The 25,116-nt window shown below is 33.0% G+C and overlaps 2 protein-coding genes across 5 annotated transcripts in view; one reads left to right on the forward strand and one right to left on the reverse strand.

Moving 5' to 3' along the window:
- Positions 1-3,137, forward strand: part of LOC118204277 (armadillo repeat-containing protein gudu-like) — a 67,512-nt gene extending 64,375 nt beyond the window's left edge. For all 4 annotated transcript variants that reach the window (XM_085807746.1, XM_085807748.1, XM_085807749.1 and 1 more), the window contains one exon: positions 2,399-3,137. In XM_085807746.1, the coding sequence (XP_085663872.1) occupies positions 2,399-2,518 (120 nt within the window). In that variant the 3' untranslated portion in view covers positions 2,519-3,137. The remainder of the gene's footprint in view (positions 1-2,398) is intronic.
- Positions 3,138-14,474: 11,337 nt separating this feature from the next.
- The window catches only part of LOC118183760 (cholecystokinin receptor-like), a 45,258-nt gene continuing 34,616 nt past the window's right edge, over positions 14,475-25,116 (reverse strand). Inside the window, exon 4 of the mRNA XM_035353366.2 lies at positions 14,475-19,542. Coding sequence (XP_035209257.2) covers positions 19,505-19,542 — 38 coding nt within the window. The 3' untranslated portion in view covers positions 14,475-19,504. The remainder of the gene's footprint in view (positions 19,543-25,116) is intronic.

The raw sequence follows: 25,116 nt of genomic DNA on the forward strand, positions 1-25,116 counted from the left end.
TTTTCGCGATCAGGTAATTTCATATATGTTCTTTTTACCGGGTTTAAAGATTCAGAAAATTGTCATGTATTTTCGTGAAATTCTTCTAATTTATGAGAAAAAAGCAGTGTACATGGATATAGTGAAGAGTGTGCGCAATGCCATTTTTGTGTAATTCTGGGATGTTTTTTTAAGTAAAAATAAGTCGGCGTGTACATGGTTTATGTGTATGTGTTATTTTGAAAAACGCGTAAGGAGTATGGTATTGTGCACTTTTTCCCAATTTTGCAGTGAATATTTGTCATGATTAAGCAGTTTTGTTAGATAAAATTTCTGGCATAAGTGTAATTCGGCTAGTAGATTGTTGGAAGAAGTGTTCAGTAGATAAAAAGAAAAGAAACATGTCTTTACTTCGTGAAGACAAAATGGCGGCGGGAAAAAAAAAAAAAAAATAGAGGGTTGCTGTAGGAGAGTTGGTCGCCAAATGTTCGCCAAAAAACGCCAAGTTACCATAATGTAAAGATCAACCACGAACTGTTTTAAATATATTTGATTTATATATTTTCTGTGTTTTTCGTAACAATAGGGGTGGTCTCGCAAACAGTCATGTCCTGTCAGACGTCTAAATAAAGCTACTGCTGTCTTTCTTGGAAAACTGGGAATGAAAGTTGTCTCTTCCTCCAGAATCCTCCATCTCTTAGGTTAGCAAACAGTTTAGTCGTATGAAAAGTAAGCGGTCGGTTAATGCGTTGCATTGTCAAAGTTCTTTTCTTAGCCAATGTATCAGTTTTTTTGTTTCCCATAATTTCACAGTGGGCTGGAATCCATTGAAAAGAAATTCTGTGTGCCATTGTCTTAACCTACAGTCTAAGATTCTTTGGGAACTATTTTGATTATTCAGAATGGCTTGAAGCGCACTTTTGAAATCGGACAATATGACTGCCTTTACAAACGAGTGGCTACGAATCGACAGTTGTTGAATAACCACAGTGATATCTTCGATTTCTCCAATATAAAAGATTTCATATAAGTTGCATTTTGTATAAAAAGAAGGTAAATATTATGTCATATCAGTAGCATCATCAAAAAACAACAGTTATGGTGGTGGTGCAGTAATGAAAGGTGGATTTGCAAGAATTACCATATACATGTGACAACCTGCAAAGCTGTGATTGCTCATTAATATCAAATGGCATCTTAAGTCAGTATGTTTATCCTTTTAGAACTAAAATTGGAACTTTAGTATTTTTATATCATTTAATATCAGAGTCGATTAAATTTCACACTAAAATGAATAAATGATGTTGTAAGCATCAGTGAAATATATTATGAAAGGTATGGAGTCCTTTTTTATTTTGTTTTTTCTATTCTATTATCCAAAATATTTTCTTTTTCTTGTTCCACTTATGCAGTTAATGAGTTTTTCATGCTTCACATGTCTCAGAGTTCAAAATAGCAAATCAATCAAGATGAAGCGAAATCATTGTTTTTTTAAATTAAGTTAATCCTATTAATGACACATCTTTTTTGACTTCATAGTAATTCTTTGATTTCTTTGACTTCATGTAAAAAATTGCAGCTCTGGACATGTATTGTTGCCTGGAACTAGAGGGTTAATAAGGCTATGAAAGAATTAAATTTTAACATGAGAGCTAATAATAATGTGTATTCTTACATAGAATCAATGCATATTTTCAAACCCTCTTTGATGTCTGACCCCTATCTAATTATTGCCAAAAGACTTAACTAATTTTTCTAGAGTTTCTTTGAAATATCTTCCAGAAGGATAAAGATGCATGGAATTGTTGCCTGTTGCTGATTCTATTTTATATGTGTATCCAGTAATAAAATGCATTTTTGCTATTAATTTAAATAATTTTTTGAGCTATGGTAAAAGAATTTAGTATTGTAATAGATATGACAGAAAAATTGAATACTGCTGGCATAAGGTAAAGCTTGTGTGAAATATTTTACTCCTTAAATCATGAGAAATTATGTAAGCAAATAAACTACAATTATGCTAATATGGCATTTATTTTTTATAGTTTAAAGATTTGTAATAATGAGAACAGATCATCTTGCTTTTCAGAAAACAAAGCTTATGATGTCTTTTTTTTTTTTTTAAACTTATAACATGAGATATTCTTAATTCATATATATATGCATGAGAAAATTTTGGGTATATGTGTAGTTTTGAGAAATTTTCTGTACATTTTATTGTTTTGTGAATCAGTTTGGTATACCTATTTTATGCAACAAATTTTGCATTGGACAACTTATTAAACCCAAATTTTATTTAAAAAAGGAAAAATAAAAACGTTTCTGCTCTTTTAAACTATGCCTAGTAAAATAACTTACAGGATTCAATATTTATATCTAGTGTGCACATTTATAAAATTCCTTGTGTAATTTTTTATAGGTATTAACTAAGATGCTGATGGATGTCAAAAATAGAAAATGGAATCAATCTGCTGCTCTTATTTTACGTGAAATATTGTGCATAAAACATGGTGTAGATGTATCACAAATAAATACATGAAGTATTATGCTTATTTATAACAAGTGACGGAAGCAGTAAGTGTTGAAAAGGAATTTAGTCTTATGCATAAGATCTTTTCCTGAACTAATGCCAAAAGCCTGCTTTGTCAGTCCATGGCAATTAAGTTTTATCGAACAAGATAACTAAATCAGATATATTTAGTCACTGATTTGAATGACCTCAAAAAAGAGTCGTCTGATAAGATGATGTAATTTTATGTTTCTGCAACAAAGATGACACTGTTTAGCATTTTCCAAGGAGAATATTTATTGATAGAAAATTCATTGGCGATACCACCTACAAGGGAGCAAGCAACTCGAGCATTCTGCAGAGAAATTGCTGTTGCCATTGTCTGCATATAGCCAATAAATGACATATTGAAATCACATGTTCTGCCACAACACTGGCTTTTTGATGTATGTTTATATATCACTCATGTATGCAGTTTGTATTTCAAGATTTGATCATGCTCTTTTCAGGGTTTTGTGTTGTTATTCCTTAGTATCGCATGATATCTAGAAAATAAAATTAGTATCATATAATTTTAAGAAACTGATGTACATCGTTATAATGAATATGACTGAAAACTAATAAATAAAAGATATTCTATTTTAAGCAAGTTATGCATTTAGAAATTTTCCCTTACCTTGCTATAAATATATTTTTTTATGAAATTACGTATAACATCTTCACTATGTTGTATTGACAGTCATAAAATTTCTGATTTTTGGCAATATTAGTTTCTATCTACCTCAGTTATATTCATGATTCACCTCAGTTTTTAGAATGGCAACATTATTATTATCATGTCATATTAGATAAATATCTAAAGTTTGGGCTTTTTAGTTTCCATGTCAAATGTAGATAATTAACAATTAAAAAATCTAAAATATTTTAAAACTGTATATATGTTATGGTTAAAATTAAAAATCTGCTTAGCATTAATAACTGGTTATTATTAATAATAACCACTTCTGGTTAATGTAATAAATAATGCAAAATAATTTTAAAAAATCTTAAATGTTTCAGATTTTAAATTACATCCAAAGGGGCGTTTTTTTTAACGTTTTGTGTGTTACCTTTATTTATTAAATATCATGTTGTTTGCACTTACACCATAAAATTTAGTTCAATAGCAATGTCGCAAAATAATTTTAAAATGAGCATATCTTTAGACTTTCTGATACACAGTTCGACGCGCTGGAGATAGAAAGGTCCCCCCCCCTCCCCGTAGAGTGTTGCCATTGCTCGCTTTTAAATCGTTGAGTTTGTTACTCAAAAATTCGTTAAAGGTTTAAAAAATATAAAATCGATAATAAAACAAATTCCAAATTTCAAATTTGGGATTTCAGATGCTCATATTCGCAGTAGGATTACGTCATTCAAAATTGGATGGCTCTAGATACCGTTGTTTTATCGCAATGTGAGAAATATACATACATTTATGCAGATTTTTCATTATTTAGTTTCTTCAAATATAATGCAAGACTCTAACATTTTGTGGCAGCAGTTTGAAAAGTGAAACGACACTTATAGGAGTCCGACGCAAAATCCCAAAACGAAAGTAATAGTCCTTCGGGACTCAAATCCCCTTGGACTAATAACATTTACTGATAAATATTAATAATTACCAATGAAGTTTTTTCAGTGGGATTTATTGAGCATAATAGATTGAAACCCCAAACACAAACGTAATTTTAATGTCATGGTATACGAAGTGCATGAAATTACATACATTAGCAGTTTTATTAGCGATGAAATTTAGTCAATGTAAAAAATTATTTTATAATAATGATTTCTGTTATTTATAAGATGCATTCATTATTTATTACATCAATCAAATTATATTACATACAAACACCTTAAGGTGACAAAAAATTGCAAAAAAAATTGTATTATAAATACAGTATTATCACATTTATAACAAACAGGAAATTGCAAACAAATTGCATTATAAATACAATATTATTACATTTTTATCACATTATTTATGTTGACAGAAAGAGAGTCTGAAATTTGAAGTCACAAAGTCTTCTTTTTTAACATTTGCAGTGATTTGTGTTATAAATGCAATGCTCAAATCCTTGAACACCTAAATCAGAATTCTTACGAGCACAATCTCTTAGACTTATTTCAATATCTAGAACTTTATTGATGAAAATAAAAGCTTCCTTGTAGATAGTAAAATCATTTCTTGTGTAGAGTTCGTTTAAAATGCTATGCTTTTACCTTTAATTTTCCTTCGGATTTATGCAAGTATTAGCTATAATATCCTGACTGTGAGCTTTCCCCTGAAAACCACTGGTATTCTTATCCGATCGGTTTCTCCTGAATAAGCAATTGAACGTTTTAAAAGCTTGCTTATGTAGCGACTGTTCAGCAAAGCGCTGAGCTTCTTTAATATTTTCTAAATCTTAATCAGGTGCAAAAGGAGCGTCTTCTTTGTTTCTGCACAATTTTCCATTTAAAAATCAATGAAACCTTTCCCTTTTCTATTTTCATCACTGGACTTTTCTGTTTCAGAATTATGTTGTTCCTCTTTTATTTGTACTACAGTCTTATTTCGGTTTTTTGCTGGACCTACAATAGATATTTCCACCTAATTTTCACTTAAATCATTCAGTTCCTTTTCATATTGCCATCATTCATATCACCTTGTAATGTTGCACGCTTCCAACCTGCACGCAACAATAGTGGTGACTGCTAAGAACTGGAAAGTAGACAAAGTCTTGAGAAGGGTTTAAATCCCTTTTTATTCAACTTTAGAAATTACAAATGCGTGCTCTTGACGCTCACAAACTACGCCGACCCGGCGGTAAAATAAAAATAAGAAACTAAGAAAAGAATAGTAACTAGTGACTAACTACGAGGCGCTCTAAACGTAACTAACCTCACCACGTTCTAAAATACCGCTGATAATTCAGCAAACTTCTGAATATTACATTGAAAGATTAACAATCTGCCGAGGCAAGCACACAGGCCGAAACGCATGGTTCTTCAATTTCTAACTAGCCATCTCCACGCTCGTGAAGCAAGAAAGCACACTTTCGAACTCGTTTCCCTTCTATTTAACTCAGATTACTTCCGCTGACAATTTGAATCCTTGCGCGTTCTACTAAAATTTACATACTCTGGCATTGGCAATTCCAGGGAAAAGTAAGGCTTGACAAGAAAGATAGTTTAAACTTAAAATAAATGTTAGTTAAAATAAATATAAACCTTACAACCTATATATTCTCCTTGATTGAGATTATTGTCTGAGGTTCGAAATAATCATTAAATTCGTAAATGATAACTCAGATTGTTTTCATTTGTTATCCCTGACGAAATAACAATTGCCAAGTAGGTTCAAACTGCAAACCAACTTTAGCTTTGCAACCAAACATAACATCACACTACGATCTAACCCAATGTGATGTGATTAGTTTTTCACAAAATGAATGAATTTTACCTCTTTGTGGTATTTATTCTTTGCTTCAAGCGAAATGAATAATATCGTTTCAGTGTCTTGGTTTGGCTAAGCTATGTAAGGATTATGTTAATTTTATTAACAGTTAAATTTTAAGTTCCTTTCCTGCCAAATTCTTAACTTCAACTTACTACTTACGGCCAGAACGTAGTTTTGGAATCACTCTGAATACTTAATGAGGAGGAGCGGTATTTAAACCTCGAAGTCTACTTGCTGAGTTAGAGAGAATCAGAGTTTCTGATTTGCACGCATCTGCCTTTTGGCTACTCTCTCTCAAAGCAGTTATTACGTTCGGCCATACTCAGGCCCTTGATAAGCTTCGTAGTCAAATAGAGTTAAGGGGCCAACTCGATTAGAATCTTGATAGCTTCGGCTATATCTCTTTAGTAATCTTAGTTTCAGCTTATTTCTTAGTCTCTTAAGTTCAAGCCCAAGTGTCGGCTTTTATTGTACACTCCAAGACGGAGTTTTGTTAGATCTTATTGGAATAATAAAGGGTTAGTTACCCTTCCATCTTGTTGTTTCTTGTCACACGAATTTAAGCGATTATTCGCTAACTAGTTCTTAAGGTTACTTACTTTTGACTGCAAATACACAGTAGTAAACCTCAGAGCTGAAAGAATAAAACAATAGACATGTGAAAGAACAAACACATTTTCTTTCCATACACAATTTTGAGTTTTTTCCACATTTCGAAGACTTTTCAATATCGGCAAATTCTCAGCCTTTATGAGCAAATTCTAGGCCATTGTTACTTTTCAAGATGCATTTAGTGCTCCAAGTATTGTGAACACACCGAGTAGATTATAAGCGTCTTCTTTGGCTCATTTTTTCTTTTAATGCTTTTAACTGAACGAACTTCTTAGATGGTCTTGAAAATAAATAATAAATTAAAAGTCTCTGTTTGCTTTTACCTGCATACCTCTCAAATCAGCTTGACACCTCGAATTTAATTTGTTGCTTTTAATTGGTTCAACAATAAGACCCTTTCTTGGAATGCTTTCTCTTGACAAGGTTCACAAAGATTTCAATATATGATTATAATTTCGATTATCATATCCTCATACTTTGTTTTAACACTTTCATCATTCTGTCTCGCTCATCATGGTCGATTGAAATGTGAATTTTATGAATTATTTCAAAATTATCCTCCATAAAATTATAATAATAAGTGACTGGTCTTTTCATTTTTAACTGGAACGACGAGTTTTTCAATAATACCAATAATTACAATGTCATATCTGGATAATCGTTGAAAATCTTTGTCCAGAAGTTATATTGGGATATGCAAAAAGTCTTCTCTTTGCTTTCTTTATATAATTTTTTTCAAACTATTTATACTCTTCTTTTATAAATAACTGATTTTTTTCCCCCGGATTTGAGCATGTCAATATGATCATCAGAAAGTTACTTCTAAATCATCATTCATGGTGCTTGTAAATACAGTAAAATTTTCTAAAATTTCAAAACAGTTACGTGGACGTTATCAACTGACAAATAAAGTGACATCAAATTGACACTACGCAGAATGTACAGCAATCGAAAATTTCGAAAGCCAAGTATTTGCGAGCATCCTAAAAAATGCGGGCACCTCCATCATAAAAAAATAATTAACTGATTTTGTCTAGTTGTTGACAACAGACAAAAACAAACTGGCAAGATTGCAACAGCTAATCATACGTTTGCACAATATTGAGGTTATGATGCCGCAAAAATATGTGCATGCGTGATGGCAAATCTCAAACTGAACACATTGAAAATTATTGCATTGCTGAAAATCATTGATACCGGTTCATGTGATTATGAAATTATGAAACCGGCTCATCTTAATTCTCATAAATTATTCAGTTTAACCAGTTTATTTTATTAGTATTAAACATAATCATTAATCATAATTCATTAATCATAATTCATCAATCATTAATAATAACTGATTAATGGCACTGACCGCAACATAGACAGGTTGTTCCAAAATACCGTTTACAAACTTTATGTGCTGGCCTGTCAGACCATGACGAATAAATTTCACACAGGAATTTGTGTCCAAAACTGTGACAGCTGCCGCTAGAGAGCGATGCTGGGAGATGTACTGGAGAGCGGAAAGCTAGATCATTTTAGGAAAGACTGTTGCAAGAGAATGATGCATCACTGTTTTGTAGAAGTGGGATCGATTGCCATAGAGATTCCTAAATTGCTTTCTGTCTAGTATGCTGTCCCGCTGCGTGACCTGTATGGCTGTGAAAGGGAAGCACACTCCATATTAAGCTTATTTTCAGTTCGATATCACAGCAGGATTTTGGATATCCATACACTATGCATTTTACTGATAATCATGCTTACATAAAATGACTTTTCAATGGTACATATCTTTCTTATTTATAAACAGATATTTATACCAATTTTCTTTTAAACTGTCCATTAGGTTTTCAGAAATTCGACATAATAAGCAAATTCTTTAAATTTTCTCATGAATGTAGATTGTAAAACGATCATTTAGATAAGTGACTTATTATCACAGAAAGGATACTTTGTCAAACAAGTTTGTTGAAAAGTTGAATATGGCGAACCGAAAACTTTTGAACGATGTTATATATGGCACCCTAAATGGGTTTCATTATGCGTTGACTAAAATTAAATATTTCGTTGTGCGAAATAATTTAAAAAAATCTAAAATTTGATAGCAAAAATTCCTTCTTTTATTATTTTCTTTGATAAATATTTATTAGAAACAAAAATGTCTTGTTGAGTAAAGCAAAGCAAATACACTGGTTTCCAAAAATTGAAGAAAATAACAAAAATAGCGATAAACTCGTTCAAAAATAAGCCAATTCGTATAAAATTTGAACGTGTCGTCAAATAAGAATTGATAATAAAACTGCAATATGCAAATTAGTGACTCTGCAATTGAATTGTCATCTGCGAGGAAAATTTTTTTCCCCAATGGCTGACCCTTAGCCGACTTCGGCTTGGCCGCTACTAGGGCCAGAATTGGTGGCCTCTTTATTATGGAGGCACCTAATAGGTGGGCAACGTTGGCCTCCTATGAAAGGACGGATAGTTACAGCCATGCCTTTTCCGGGATTCGGACCCGGACCCTTCGGTATCTCAGTCGGCTCCCCTAACCACTGTCCCGTCTGGGCGGCTCTGTGAGAAACATAAAATTGCATGTTTCAGAGCAAGCCTACAAATTTCACTGGGATAATGAGATAAGAATCTGGGATAGCCAATTTATAACAATGACCAACAGGCATCATTTGTCGGAATAACTGCAATAGAGAGCTATTGGGAGAGTAGATTCAAGACAATGTCAGGAAGAAGTGGCCAGATGGCTCCTTCTGCGATTCATAGACTTTGGCAACAATTTCTGACCACAGATTTGGCTTCCAGGAGGTTGAGTCTACGACAGCCAACCTCTACGGCGAGCGCTGATGACCGATATTTGTTGTTATGTGCACGAAGGAACAGAACCTCAACTCCGGCTCAATTCATATCCTCTCTTGCTGCAACCACTGGAAAGTCGGTGTCAACATCAAACGTGCGTAGAAGGCTTCACGGAGGAGGTCTGTACGCGAGGCGACCAACCATTTGCGTGCTGCTCACGTCACATCATCGAAGTGAACGTTTGAAGTGGGCAGGTCATCAAGTCCACTGCACATCCGATCAATGGAGGGCTGTTTTCTTTACGGATGAGTCTAGATTTAGCTTCCAAAGCGGTAGTGGGCATTATTTGATTTGGAGAGAATCTGGAACCTATTATCATCCCCCAAACATCCGTGAAAGATATGTATATGGAGGAGGCAGTTCCTGTGTTTGGGGTGGTATCTGTTTAGGTGGACGCACATACCACCATGTCTTTCCACGTGGAAACATGAATGCTCTATAGAAACATGAAGGCCTATAGAAATGACATTATTGATGCTTATGTGCGCTTTTATGCCGCAGCAATAAGTGATAATTTCCTACTACAAGACGATAAAGCTAGACTGCGCATGGTTCGCATCGTGGATTAATATCTTCAGTAGCAAGCAATTCAGTGCATGGAGTGGATAGCTCGATCACCGGACCTGAAACCTATCGAGCGTGTTTGGGAGGCATTAGAAAGACGTATAGCTCTCAATCCTCTTCTTCAGACCATTGTCACGCTTTCAACTGCATTGCAAGTGCAGTGGTTCTCACTTCCTATGGAAGTTATAGACTGTATAATTGACAGCATCGCTGTATGTGTTGTATTGCTTCTAGGGGAGATCATACTCTATATTGAATGTAATTTTCCTATTCCTAACTGACACATCCGATATGTTCATTTTATACATATGCTAATTTCTATAACACCATAATTGTCTGGTAATTGCTTTTCATGTTATTTTATATTTTATTATGTGTTGTATAATGTGGGTCAGTTTCATTAAATTCTACATGGGACGTTTTGAGTAATTTTCATTTTTGTTATTTTTCTTAATTTTCTTAATTTCTTAATTTTTATTTTTTCTTAATTATAAAAATTATATGAAAAGTTCAAAGAAAATTAAAAACTTGAGAGTTTTTGCAAGAAACGCATTGTCATTGTTAAGATTTGGATTGAAATTAACACTATGCACTCATTCTGGAGAAAAAGACCTCTAATGTAAGAAAGGAGCAGAGGAGGAGGATTCTGCTAACAGAAAGCGGTAACAGAATCGCATTTTACTAAAATAATTTCTTGTCTTGAGAATTTTCAAAACGCTATGAAGACAACGTGGAAGAGTGATTGGACAAAGCCAAGATACATGAAGATCAGTGCATTGTGGATGTGATGACTGAACAGTAAATTGTAGACTTTGTAACAGAAAGGGAAGAATGAAGAATATTATTAGTGCATGGGAATGTGTGTAAAATAGTTGCGCTATTTTGACTCGATAAACTAAGTTTGAATTTAAGTACGTTAACAACTTTTGACACTATCATATTGTTTGAAAGAACATCAGTGCGACTAGCATAAACAGAAATGTGTGGTGATAGCGGTAAGGAGCGCCTTGCGCCCATGTTGCTGGCTAAAAATACGACAACCTCAAAGAGAAGTTTTTGGAGAGAGGAGACAGAGAACAGAGACCGGGAGTTGAGGGAAGGACGTATATCTTGTCCTGAAATAAAGATTAATTTGTATTGTATATTATGTCTACTGTGACAATATTTAATGTGATATGGACAACGAGAATCGATTGGATACCACAATGGTTTCTACAAATGTAACTGACAGGGAAAGGAATTTCAAAAATAGTTTCAAGAAGAGAAAGGTAAAAATCTGCATATGGTTTATTATTATTTTAATTAACTATGTTTTAAACAGTGTATTGTTTTAAATCCCTTTGAAAGTGTTTCAATTCATTTTCTGCAAAATACACGGCTTTCTAGATTATCTGAGCTGCCGGTTATGCGAGCGTACTCGTGCTTCGGTTGGTACTGATAATTCGGAATTCAGTATACTGGGTGTCCCGTAAATGTTGCGACAAACTTCTGGGAAAGGTAGGGCACACCATAAGGATTAAGAATTGCATAGGAACCCATGCCCGGAAAATTTCAGGGGTAAGTGGTAGCAGAGGTAGAGGATGGGAAAGGAAACAAGAGAGTGATTAATTTGAAACATTTATTGGACATGAATACAAATGGTGTACAACAGCTTAAATCTTACAACAGATACTCGAAGTTTGCACCATCATGAGACATTCTTGATTGAGAGGCAATTAATTGCCCGTATGCTGGTCCTTGGATTACTCTCCACCGTATCGAACACACTTTCTTCCCTAACGACCGAGCGAGTCGATCGTGGCCTGCCCTAACTTTTCTTGCCATTTCTTAATGACCCGTATTCGCACAAGTTTTGATGCAGACTTGCAAACTGTGGTGGGGTTGATGTCTGTCGGGGAAGCGTTCTCGATAAATGCGTGCAGCGGCTCGTCCATTACTCTCAGCTATTCCATACACTAAGTGCATGTCTGCAAGCTCTCCGTTCGTATAGCGTTCTATGCTCTTCGTATGGTGCCTACCACTCGAATGAAACAATCCTCACTTTCCACTAGCACTCTCCTGTACAGCACCCCTGGCTGTGTACAATGACGTTTCTGCGCATGGGTTCATATGCAATTCTTAATCCTTATGATGTGCCCTATCTCCCTCAGAAGTTTGTCGCAACATTTACGGGACACCCTGAAATCCGGTTTAAAAACAATCAGTTGGTTCGAAAATCAGAGATCTGCAATTTTTTTAACTGATTTTTTCGCTGTTTCATTTTTAAAGGTAAATACGTATTTTGTAAAGAAAACGTGATTTCGGTATATTTCATGCCAAGTAATGAAGTATGAAATCTCTGTGCAAGAGTTGATCTTCTATGCTCATTGATAGAATTAATCAATTAAAATTTGTTTAGTGTATAAGTGAATGAATTACTGAAAGACGTGAAAACATCAATGATTCCAATAAAATCTGAACAGTTTTTTTCCAGTACATGCCTCTTATGAGGATATTTGTCATTAGAGTGCCAAAGATGTTAGCAATATTCCAGAAGAAGAAGCTCGAAACTCAAAATCTACGGTTATAACCTTCTTGTTTCTTGTTTAACCTTCTTGCTTCTAGAAGTTACATTTTTCATTAATTCTAAAGCTTTTAAGTTCTGGGGCTATTATATTAGTTAATTTTTAACATACATATTGTTAATTTAAGCTATCGGACATTGGTTTAAGAAAGACAGAGGAAAAACGCGACAAACAAAAACATAAAATTAGCAAAGCAACAACCTTCTATTTGGCGAGCAGTACCTTTTGTGTCTGATGTGTAGGAGACTAAAATCTACGCCACGCACAAGGTTGCTGCTTTGTTATTTAACAAATTTATTATTTATTCTGCTTTATTATTTATTCATTTAACAGTTTAAAAAAGGCAGTATTAATAAACATAAAAATTAACTGATTTCTGTAATTTCATATATGTATTATTCCCTTTGTTTGATTTCATTGAGAATTAAAAGCTTAAAAAGGCAAATTTAGAGTTTCTTTTATGCAAAATATATTGAAAAATAACATTCATTGAAAAAAAAATGTTAGCAAAATAAGCAAATTTCATTTTTGAAACGAGATTGACCATGGGCTTCCTTTAAATAAGTGCTTTGTGAAATGGCTATACAGCACTTAATTCGATTGGTACTTATGTATTAAAATACCTTAGCAAAAATCGCCAAATTTTCAGAATGTGCCAAACTCTGGCAACCATGTGCATAACCATTCTTCCGGCAACCATGCTCGTAACAGTTCTTCAGTCAAGTAACACCGCCATTTTCCGTATGCGTTCTTTTCTGTTGTATTCCAAGTTTCAGCGGTTTTTATAAACAAATCGTGATATTTTTTGCCTTAAACTTAGTTTTAAAATATTAGCTTGTGGAATTTGCCAGCAATAGGAGAAACAGCGGTAAAATTTCTGCAAAAATACAGAATTTTGCTTAAAAATTTTCGAAAGGAAACAACGAGAAAAATGCGTTTCCTCGGTAGCTGTTGCCGAAGGTTGCAAGAAGCCGAAAGTCTCCGCAAATATCTGATGTTTTTAAGTGAAAAGAGATTGCTGTGTACTTCGGGAGAAGAATGTATTTTATTTTTTTAATAGATCTCGTAATCTTATTTAATAATTCAAATTTGTATTTTAAATTGCTTAAGTATATTGTCCTTTCATTTGTTGATAATACTTACTGACTTACAATAAATATCGATAGTTTGGTAATCTTTCTAAAAAATGTGCAAAAATCACCAACTTGTAGTCGATAAGTAAATTTTACGTTTTCGTCTGTAAAAAATCGCCAAATTGCACCATTGTGGTTGCGTTAATACGTAAGTACCATTCGAATAAATGGGGTTTCACTGGGTATATTCGAGTGTGCCTATAGTCTTGTAAATAATTTTTAATTGATAACAACAACGATATTCAAATTCCCTAATCATTACTAAAGCAATGAGAAGATTTCCGAAGCTAAAATTAATTAAAAATTATATAAGATTTATTTGAAGATATAATAACAACCATAAAGGGAAAAAATTGAGTGAATTTGCAATAGTTGCAACAATAAGAAGTATTAACTGGCACATTTGGGCTTTAAAATGTTGTGAATTCCGTCCTAATGCATTATGCTGATATAAATATATGTGTCCGTTGTACGTAGGTAGTAATCTTGTTTATCAACTTTTATAATTTTCTACTCAATATAATCAACAGACCCTTCTGTTTTAAATTTATTGAAAAGTGTATTTTGTGATCGTTTTATAGCATATCATTATTTTTTAACTGCAAATAAGTGTGTGTTTCTTTATGTTTATAGCATTATTGCCCTGTAATTAAATATTTGTCTTAAAATGCTTGAAAGTGCTTTTTAAAACATTATTCAGTTTTGATTAAAGGACATTACACTTAAAGAGGGCAATTCATTTGCTATGGTATAGTTTGAAATCCAGAGATATTCCTTGTATGTAACAATTTATTATATTGCATCTCAGTTTTGGTGCGTATATGATTTTCATGAACTGATTTTACGTACATTTAACGCATTCATAGAGCAAAGTGCCTTTATTCATAAATTACATACATTTAAATCAGGTGTACAGATAAAATTACAGTATGATATGCAGTAACATGGAGTAAGATAATTCATGAAATCATCAGCCGGTGCTCATATAATTTTAAATATCAGATATTTCTGTCTTCTAACAACATAGTTTTCCTGTTTATTCAATATATATATATATATGTTATATCCACAAATATGACAGTAAATCCTTTATACATAGTGGTGTACATGAAGGTGCGAACAGATCTGTTGTCCAGTTACACGAATTTACAATAACTATACACTTTACATATAGTACAGGCATCCACATACCATCTAACAGAAAATTCACTTAACACATATTTAAGGTTACATTAAATTCGCTTGCATATATCTTAATACAAGAAGCACATGTAAGGATAGTCGTATTACTTAAAGGTTTAAATTTACAGTACTGTTTGAACAATAGAAGTATTAAAAATCAATTATAAAAGAAATAGTACAGATGTAAAAATTAAAAAAAAAAAAAAAAAAAAAAAAACCACCACAAGCATCAAAAGTGACAACTTACACATTTTTACAATGATCTAAAGTAAACTTATTTTCTAAATCCTTGTCTTCGGTTTGAGAGGAATTAATACATTGTAGAAGAAGCTTCATTAATATACGGAATGTTTTCTACCATAATTCTAGCAGTTGCTGAAATTATATAAATTATTCTCTTCTGCTCTCAAAGTTTCATTATAAAAATTACAATAAGGAATTTTTCCACGTTTAGGTTTTTTAAGTTTATGATAATTTCGCGCACAGAAAAGAAAAATAAAATCTTTAAAACGAGTGTGATTTTCCTCCGCTTAATAGTTTGATCAGGAAGTTCCCAATTCTGTGCTTTAAGATCTATTATTTAAGGTAGATAATTAACATTAATTGGATGTTTACGAGTATAGAATAACACATTTCGAGCTTTTTGAATTTTTCTGCACTTAATTACGGGTACACTTAGTGAAGAAGGTAATGAAGTCAGTCTGTTGATTTGTTCACTCTTGAATAAAATCCTTTTTTAGAGTATTGTGCATAAATTCCGCAATAATAACGCTGAGGAAGAATACTGATGAATATATGATGTTTTGTTGACAAAAATATTACACGTTTAGATACCATATATTCTCCAAATTTCAGTTAAGAGTTACGGATTGGAGTGCTATATGAGAGAAATCTTATGCTGAAAACATTACTGCATGCGTTACTACATTACTCTTATGCTGGAACGTTTCGGAGCGAATGGACAATGGAAACACTTTAAAAACAGCAAGGAAAATATTTGATCTCTGAATGCGTAGTTTGCTGTTTTTTGGTTGTTTAATTCATTTTAATAAATGATGCATAACTGCCGTTCAGACAGTATAGTGGTTAGGGAAGCCAGCTGGGGTACCGAAGGGCCCGGGTTCGAATCCCAGATAAGCCATGGATGTTTGTAAATGTATAATGTCTTTGCGGCATGGGGGGCACTCCAAATACATGGAAGCCGAAAGTCCTCTCGTGTGGTTTCTGGCAGGTGTGAGGGTGGGACACTCAGACCACCCCACGAGGTGCCATCTCTCAAAATTGGGGGTGAAATAGAAGTCCAACCTCCTTGAGGCTCTGGCAACCATTCTTCCATGACAATCATGGACAAGACAACAACAGCAAAAAATGATGCATAACGCTTCAGAATTTTGGATTGGCCTCTTATCACTTTTTGAGTTTTAAAACTCATATTTCGTATAATTAAGACAGCCTCTTAGTTGTTGAATAGCACAAATTAGGGTAGTAACATATTTTTATTACTACCTCGGTGTGTGCTAGTTAACCGGAGTTGGCAGTATTTGTTATATTTCTTGAAACATTTGTTTGCCCTATTGGGAACTTTTCAACTGTAATTTTCTGAAAATGTAGCAGTTTTTGTTTTGTTTTAATTTCTGAATTTCATTCACAAGGAGAAACATATTCCAGGAAATCAGAAACACACTAATTGCCTTTCCAAACTCGGAGATTTTATTTCCAAATACTATTTAAAAATTGTATGGAAACGAGCATGAAATTTCATCGTTTTTAAAATGAGGAAATTACCATGAGATATTCAATGTACCTTATAAAAATAATTTGATTGATCATTCTTTGCTTATGAAATTCCTTCAACAAATATTAAGAAACAATTTATTGTTACAGGTTCCGTCCTTAGAGCTGTATTTTGTCATATTAGATTTATAATTTTGTAAGTGATCATAATTGCAAGAAATCCAAATTTATGTACAGTGAAACCTTCTTAAGGAGACCATCCACAGATCCAGATGATTTTGTCTTCTATAAATGTGGTCGCCTTAGAGAACACGATTTGCGATGATGTTCAAGATATTTGTAAATGTTCGTTCTCAGAAACAAAACGGTTTACTTGCTAGCACTTTTTTTTACTTGATATTAATGTTATGAGAGTCGTAAATACATTTTAGAGGATACGTTCATGAGTCAAATCTGATCGTTTTAATATGAGAATACATATTCTTTCGGACAAATAAGTAACTTAAGCCACACTTAACAGCATACTTAAATTATGCTTGCTTCTGATATATACTTAAAAGTTTTTTTTCACTTTAAAAAATGATAAATTTCAGAGACGGAGGTGGTCGCCGTGAAAGGTTTCACTGTAGTTTTCATTTATTAGAAGCTTAACAATTTGGCTTTAATATACCCTTAACATATCAAAACGGCCTCATGAAATGTTTTATTTGAAACAGCTTAATATAGCCTTTTCTGGAATGAAATACAGATGACCAAAGCTGAAGGAGTGGATAAATAATTCGTATTTTTTAGAAACTAAATATTAACGTCTGTTTATACTCATTTAAATGGTAATGTATATAATAGTTAGTATTCTTTTAAAGTAATAATACATTATACATATTACTCATTTAAATAATAATATGTAATAGTTTATGAATAACATACAATAACTTTAGAAAAGCTATTGTATGTTATTCATATGTGGCTATATAATGTAAAATGGGTACTTACGTATTATCGCAACCAGGTTGACGCGATTTGTAAATTAGAGTAAAAAAGTATGAATAGAAAGAAAATGTACATTTATTAATTACAGATAATTTTTAATACAGTTTTTTATATTATTTTGTTTTAAAATATAAAATAGCAATTAAACCCCTCCGGTTTCGAATTTGAATAAGTTGCAGAATTATTTTTTCGGCGGAAATCTTTTGGCTATTGCTTTTAGCAAAACCGTCTTCGCCATTAACAGCTTGAGCTTGGCGCCATATAAATTCGATAAGGTATGCGTCAAGATGATGACGGGCTGTTCCTCTCTGTTTTTTGTTGCGCCATTTGACTGAGCCCCACATGCGCTCTACATGTTGTGCGTGAACGCCCGTGTTGGGATCCACAAAGTTATATTTGTGATTAATAGTTCCATGCAGAAATCCAGCATTTTCGAACTCACTTGTATTGTATCCTTTCCAGCAATCCGAATAAATGATGCTTCCTTCCTTGATATTTTCGCAAATTTTTTCCATGAGGGTAACGGCGCTTCTATTAGGTACAGTAACCAAAAAAGTCTCTTTCTTTTCTCGGCAAATTCCACCGAAAACCCATTGCTGTGGTAGTACACGCCCAGTGTTATTTTTTCTTTTTACAAATAAATTCTTTTTACAAAACTACGTATAACACGTAGGGTTGCCGTAAGTAGGGTCGCCAAATTTGGCGATTTATGCGAATTTTGGCCTGGTTGCGTTAATACGTAAGTACCGTAAAATGTTTTCTTTATATTTGTGCCTAGTTACAAAAACTAACAAAAAATATTTTGCTTTATATTTGTGTAGTAAATTTTACGCTGAAAGAGAAAACATTTGAATACAACTTAATGTTTTAAATATTTTAAGATCTCATTATGAAGCCATATTTAAACATTTTTTGGTAAATCAAACAGACATGAAATTTATGCTCTACATTCGAACTTAATCTATTATCTACGAAGTTTAAATTTTTTGTTGCAAGTACTTGAAAATTCATAAATAAACACGTCTAACGTTATAGACATTTACATATATTGCAAATATTCCAAACTTTTCATGGTAAATTGCAGTTAAAAATTTAGTTGAATGCGGGTAAATATTGAAGTTTCGACCTTTTTGAAGCTAATTTTAATTTCTATGAGCATTTCAATATGCTTTAAAGTGGATATTTTTTTGCGCATGAAATGGATCAGAAATTGGCTTAGTTTTTAAATGTTAATTCTAGCAACATCATTTTGCTTAAGCCAACGATTACATACGTGTTATGAATACTAATTTTATATTCTTATTTTATATATCCTAGAAACAATTTTTAGACTTTTCACCTGCTAGCAGTTTGTGTTTTGAGAGTTGTAAGCACATTTCAGAGGATATTTTTATGAGTGGAATCTGATCGTTTTAATATGAGAATACATTATTCTTTCGGCCAAATAAATAACTTTAAGCCACACTTAACAGCGTACTGTACTGAAAACAACATATTTAAATTATGTTTGCTTCTGATATATTTAATTTTTTTCTTTTTGATGAATTTATTCAACTACAACTGAATCATGAATTGACTTGTTTTGTAATTTATATACATTTATATTTCTTGCATTTTAACACACAAACAACATTTATTCACCGCACAACACTTATTAGTTATTTGTTAGTTAACGCAGATTACAACACTTATTAGTTAACGCAAAGAGTTAGTTGAAAGTTCATATTAAACAGAAAGGAAAAGAGGAATACTTGGAACACGTTCTTTATACTTAACATTAATTATATCATAATTCCACATTACAACTGAGAATTAATATTCAGTGTACCGTACAGGAAACATAAAGATCTTAATTATCATGTCAAAACTTGTCGTCCGGAAAATAACAGTTGAGTCACCTTTCTTGCTCTCAACAGGCAGAATTTACTGTTACACGATCCACTGTTTCTGGAAAGAGAAACATAAAGGACACGATTTTAGTAAAGTGGCATTTTTAGAATGAAGTGAAGAAAATTATAAAAATTAGGATTCAGAATGCATTTTAATCCATAGTTTTGAAATTCTTGAAATTTAATAACATTGTGGTTAAACCGTAATTTGAAACGAAGAGAGAGAACAGTCCTTTCAGACACATTTCTGATTTTAATATTTACTTATTTCCATGTTTATTTATTTCGTTCATTTACCAAAGTGATTAACTTCACAAAACAAAAAATATAGAAAATTTATAAAATTACATACATTGATTTTAAAATTCCTTATAAAAGATATATTAAAACAAAAAGCTGTAGAGTATTTTTACATGACAGTTCTTATTTACGATACGTAAAACCCATAAAAATACCACAGGTTTTGAATAATTGTATGAGGGCCGTCTGGTGCGGGTGTGCAAATTGTATCCAACACAAAGCCGTTCAATTCTATGTAAACTTTCTGTACCCATTTCTTTCCCCACAGTGTTCTTCAGTGAACGAGGCGGGAGCTCAAAATACAGATAGATAACCCATTTCTTAATTCAGAATTGTTGTAAATAATGGTAAATTTTCAAGCAGGTCTCTTATTCATAAAATAAATTTTGCTATGTAGATTGTGCGTCTCAGTGCTAAAATGATAAAGAAAAAAGAAGAATAATTTTGTAAGAATTATAAACATTTCTCCTACATGGACCACAGGATTTAGCTAATAATTGAAAGCATTGGGTTGACTTTTTCGGAAGAACATTAGACATACCATTTCATATGTGGCAGGTCTCAGCGAGCTTGAACATATTGTGGCAGATCTATCCGTTCTGTCATAATCAGTTTTTGTTTGTCTTATATGTGTAATTCCAAACATGAAACAAGTGCTGTGCGCGTAAGTGAAAATATTAAGTGATAAATGTAAGATTTCTTCAACTTTGCAAACCTTATACAAAACTCATAAAAAGTACTGACAACCTGTTATTAAATAGTTAAATTACATAATGTAATATGTGTGTGAGATTATAGTGCGTAGCTATTACAGATTTAAAAAAATATTTGATAATTATAAAAAATTTGTAGATTACTGCAAATTTCTTTAAATTTGATTAAAAAATGGCACAACCTTAACATCGTATACAAATATAAAAAAAGGAATATTGCACTTTAACTAAACGACAGGATACAAAATTAAATTATTCACGCTATTTCTGAAAGCATAAAGAGCAGCATTCCTAAGAACGTAAATAAACATTGGTATTGAGTATTACTTAAGGTGACCACCTCCTTAGAAGACCAAAATTGTCTGGAGTTCTGGATGATCATCTAAGAGAGGATTCAGTATGTAAGAACTAGTTAAAGATTAGACATATTTTAATTCATGCGACTCCCCTGTTCTTCAACAACTTCTTCTTCATAAGCTCCATAGCCTGTTACAGGCCAAGGCAGTCTCTCCAAGTTTCCTCCACCTGACCCTATTCGGCGCAATAGCCCTCCAATGAACTTTAAATTCTCCTCGGTTAGTTCCAATGAACCTTAAATCCTCTTCGACATCATCTAACCATCTAGTGAGTGGTCTTCCTCTTCGTCTTACTTCCTTAATTCTCGAAAAGGTTATCTTTTTGGTAGGAAATGCATCATCATATCTAAACACATGGCCCAGCCATCTGATACGAGATGCCTTTACGATTCTCACAATATTAGTTTCACCATATTTCCTATATTTTCCATGTGGTTCATGATTATAGAGAATCCTGCACATGCTATTTTGTTGTACCGATCCAAAGGTCTTTCTAAGGATTTTTTTTTCAAAAGTTGATATCAGGTCTTTCTCTATTCTGTTAAGTGTTCAGCATTCACTTCCGTAAAGGGCATTAGGTCTTATTAAAGTTTTATATAAATTTAATTTAGTTATTATGTTCATTAAGTTGGATTTAAGTTGTTTTTTAAGACCGTAGAAACATTTATTAGCCATAATTCTATTTTTTATTTTAATTTTTATATCGTTGCAACTTGTGATTAGTGTGCCCAGATATTTAAATTGTTTTACGGTTTCAAAGGTACAAATGTTTATCTTCAAGGAAGATAAATCAAAAGTTTTAGTAGATGCAATCATAAATTTAGTTTTGTATTCATCACTGATTTGGCCCATCTTCCTTGCTGCATTTGCAAGCGAGACAAATGCCTCGATCACAGCTCGTTTTGATCGCCCAATAATATCAATATTATTTATCGGCAAAAGAAAACAGTTGAATGGATTTGTGAAAGATGGTTTCACTTGTGTTTATTCCAGAGACTCTTATAATAGCCTTTTCTAGAGCTATATTAAACAACAGGCGAGATAGTGAGTCTCCTTGTCTTAATCCTTTTTTAGTATAAAATGGTTCTGAAAGATATGTTGAAATTTTTATTCTACGTATCACTTTTTTAAGAGTCGTCCTGTGAGGCTTATCAGTTTCTTCGGAATATTAAATTCTAACACCGTTTCAAGTAATTTTTCTCTGTTAATACTGTCATAGGTAGCTTTAAAGTCAACAAACAGGTGGTAGGTGTCGATGTTATATTTAGTTCTTTCCAAGATTTGTCTAATAAAGTGCAATTGATCAGTTGTTGTTTTTCGCTTCTGGACTCCACACTGGTAATTCCCAATAACATTAGAAGTATATGTCAGCAATCGTTTATATAAGATAATGGAGAAAATTCTGTATGCCGAATCCAGTAAGGTAATTACAACATTCTAGCTTGTCTCCTTTTTTATAAATAGGAAAAACAGATCCTTCTTCCCACTAAGTGGGCATTTGGTCTTCAACTACTATACTACTTTTATAAGTGTTTACGAAAATATAATAAAGTAACACGCCAAGAAACAAATGGAGATACTAAAGCAACAAAACGTGTATAAATTTGCAGGAGTAGTTTCGAAGGTTTGAATAGACCTTTTTCAGCTACAGGAGCTGAAGAAGAAGCCTGTGTTCACGTACTAACAATCACGTACTAGCCCCATTTTATTGATAAAAGGTAAAAACAACTATGAAACATATCCTTGAAAGGCAAAGAATATTAAAATTTGGATCAATAAATAGAACTGAAAATATTTATGAGTAGGAAAGAAAATCTTATTCACCAAAGAAAAAGGTTTTTTTAAAAATAATTTTTTTGAGTGACAATATTGGGCAAAATATGATTTATTTTTTCCTTTTTTCCTGACATATATCTCACGCTCCTTAGTGCGAAATTTAAATGCCTCTCTTAATCTGACTACAGTCTATTAAAAAACATTATCAAGAAATACTGTTTTCCAGTAGTTCATATCAGGAATGGACTGTTTAGGTATGGAACTGTGAATTTTATTGATTGAAGAAAAAACGTCACGAAAGTTAAAAATGTGTAAAATCAGTGAAATTTTAAAGATGATCGATAGCAAGAAAAGAATGACTACAGATTTCTAATAATCTCTTAAAACAAGGAAGTGTTTTTACTACGTTGAGATAAAATGTTTTAACTGCTTGATCAAGAATACTAGATGAAAAAGCCTGTCTTAGTAGTAACTGCACTTAATTAGCTTAGTTCTAAATCAAGAGATAACTTGGAGGAGAAAACTTGGAGTGCTCAGTAAACTAAGGTACAAAAAGAAGCCAGCTTCTTTGGTCGAATAACAGGATTTGAAATGTGCTGGAAAACGAACAGATGAAGATTTACAGTATACAATAGTATTGAAGTTAAATATGTTTCATGTGACCAAGATGACGAGGAAAGCAAGGGAAATGTATGTTTTAAGTTAAAAAATGAAAAGGATGATCAGTGGACTGATAGTTGATAGTTGATAGTTGACGGGGGACGTGTGCACCATCCCTTTACCGTAATAGTTAATTGGCGTATGCAACACGTCCACCTCTATCTTGAGCCAGATGGGCCACACAGGCGCCTCGCACCATACACCGAAACCCAGCGACCAGGCCATCCAGGTGGCAGTCCAAAAGACCAAAGAAGCCCCCAGAAGCGTGTTCACACCAACCGCCCGGGCCTAGTATTTATTGAGTCAAAGTTCAACAAATACATGGCCAGAAAAGGGCTAAAAAAATAAAATAAATAGATAAATAAAGGGTACATTTGTAGCTTTGACAAAGCATAAGATTACAAAACTGAATAACAGGATTAGTGGAATTTATTATTAACAGAACTTTATTTAAATCATATTTATCACCGTCAAACAGTGCAATTTGATGCCGCCATACGAGGAGGCTAGCTGACGAACAGCTAGTTTTGAGTTGTGTGTGTTGTCACTAGAGAAAGATATCGAATTAATCTGGATTTGGCCTTTGGACCATCAGAGTAAAGATTGTATGTGATTTCGTTTCTGCATTCGAGGATAAGCTCCGGTTCAGGATGCTTATTGTGAGTCGATGGCTGCCGAAGCGTTCCTACCTTTGTATCTTCCGTTCGACCATTCCTACCGTTTAGCGTTATCTTCCACTGGACTTAGTGCAGTTAAACTTACCTCGAGCTAATCTATTCTCACTATGTGTATTCATAGTGGCAATCTTTTACTTGAAAGTTCATCTAGTGAAAATGGACTGTTAATTCTGCGGATACTTACGTTAATCCTTTGGATATTAGTGATGTGATTTGAAGAATATCTACTTTAAGATGTGAAAACCAGTACTAGGAAAGGCATTTACTGTATATGAAATGTATATATTATTATAGATTACTTCTTGAAAGGGATTGCTCGGTTCCTGAACTTTCTCCTGCGTTTTTATCCTGTATATGAGAAGAATTAAGGATATCATTCAAACATAAAATATTGAAAATGTATAGCTGATTTAAAGTTAGACTGAAAAATGTCAGAAGATAAAATAACATGCAAATAAAAAAGACAGCAGCATGTAAAGATGATTATAATGTCTTTCTTATCAGGTCACTGATGAAATTCTCATTCCTGAAATAAATTACAGTACACCAGGGATAGAGAAGATGAAACCGTTGGACTCAGATTTCGAATCTTGGTAAACTTATTGCGTGTGTGTAATGATGAGTGCACAGATGAAGAAAATTACTGGGTGTATTTTACATGAAGGTGCGCCTTTGGAGTACTTTCTAAATGGCTTATCCAGATGTTTTCCGATAGAGTTATTGGATTACATGTATACAGCTATGACATAATGGTGGCAATTGTAAAATCAACTATTTTCTCGAGCTGTGATTTTTAAGATGATATGAGACTAGTAAACTTTAGTGAAAATGCAGCGAATGAAGAAGAAATTTCTATTGAAAAGATTATCGTAATTTGTCGAAATTCATTATCCTGTAACGAGTGTTAATGGAAAACAGACTATAGCACTTTCGTCAGCATTTGAATAAGAATGCTATCTAAAGGTCCTAAATCCACTCAGGATGATTCCACAAATGCAAGTCGGGAAGTGTTTCACGAGAGAATCCATTCACAGAATAGAGCATGCGCTGGTAATTTTGAACGATGGGCCACTTATTACGAGTAAGTAATAGTATATACTACTTTCTGCTACGGTAAAGTTTTAACTATGACAAAATTGGAACGGTGTTC

This window comes from Stegodyphus dumicola, chromosome X1 (assembly GCF_044657685.1).
Source record: "Stegodyphus dumicola isolate Sdum_Otavi_A_Nest chromosome X1, ASM4465768v1".
Lineage (NCBI taxonomy): Eukaryota > Metazoa > Arthropoda > Arachnida > Araneae > Eresidae > Stegodyphus > Stegodyphus dumicola.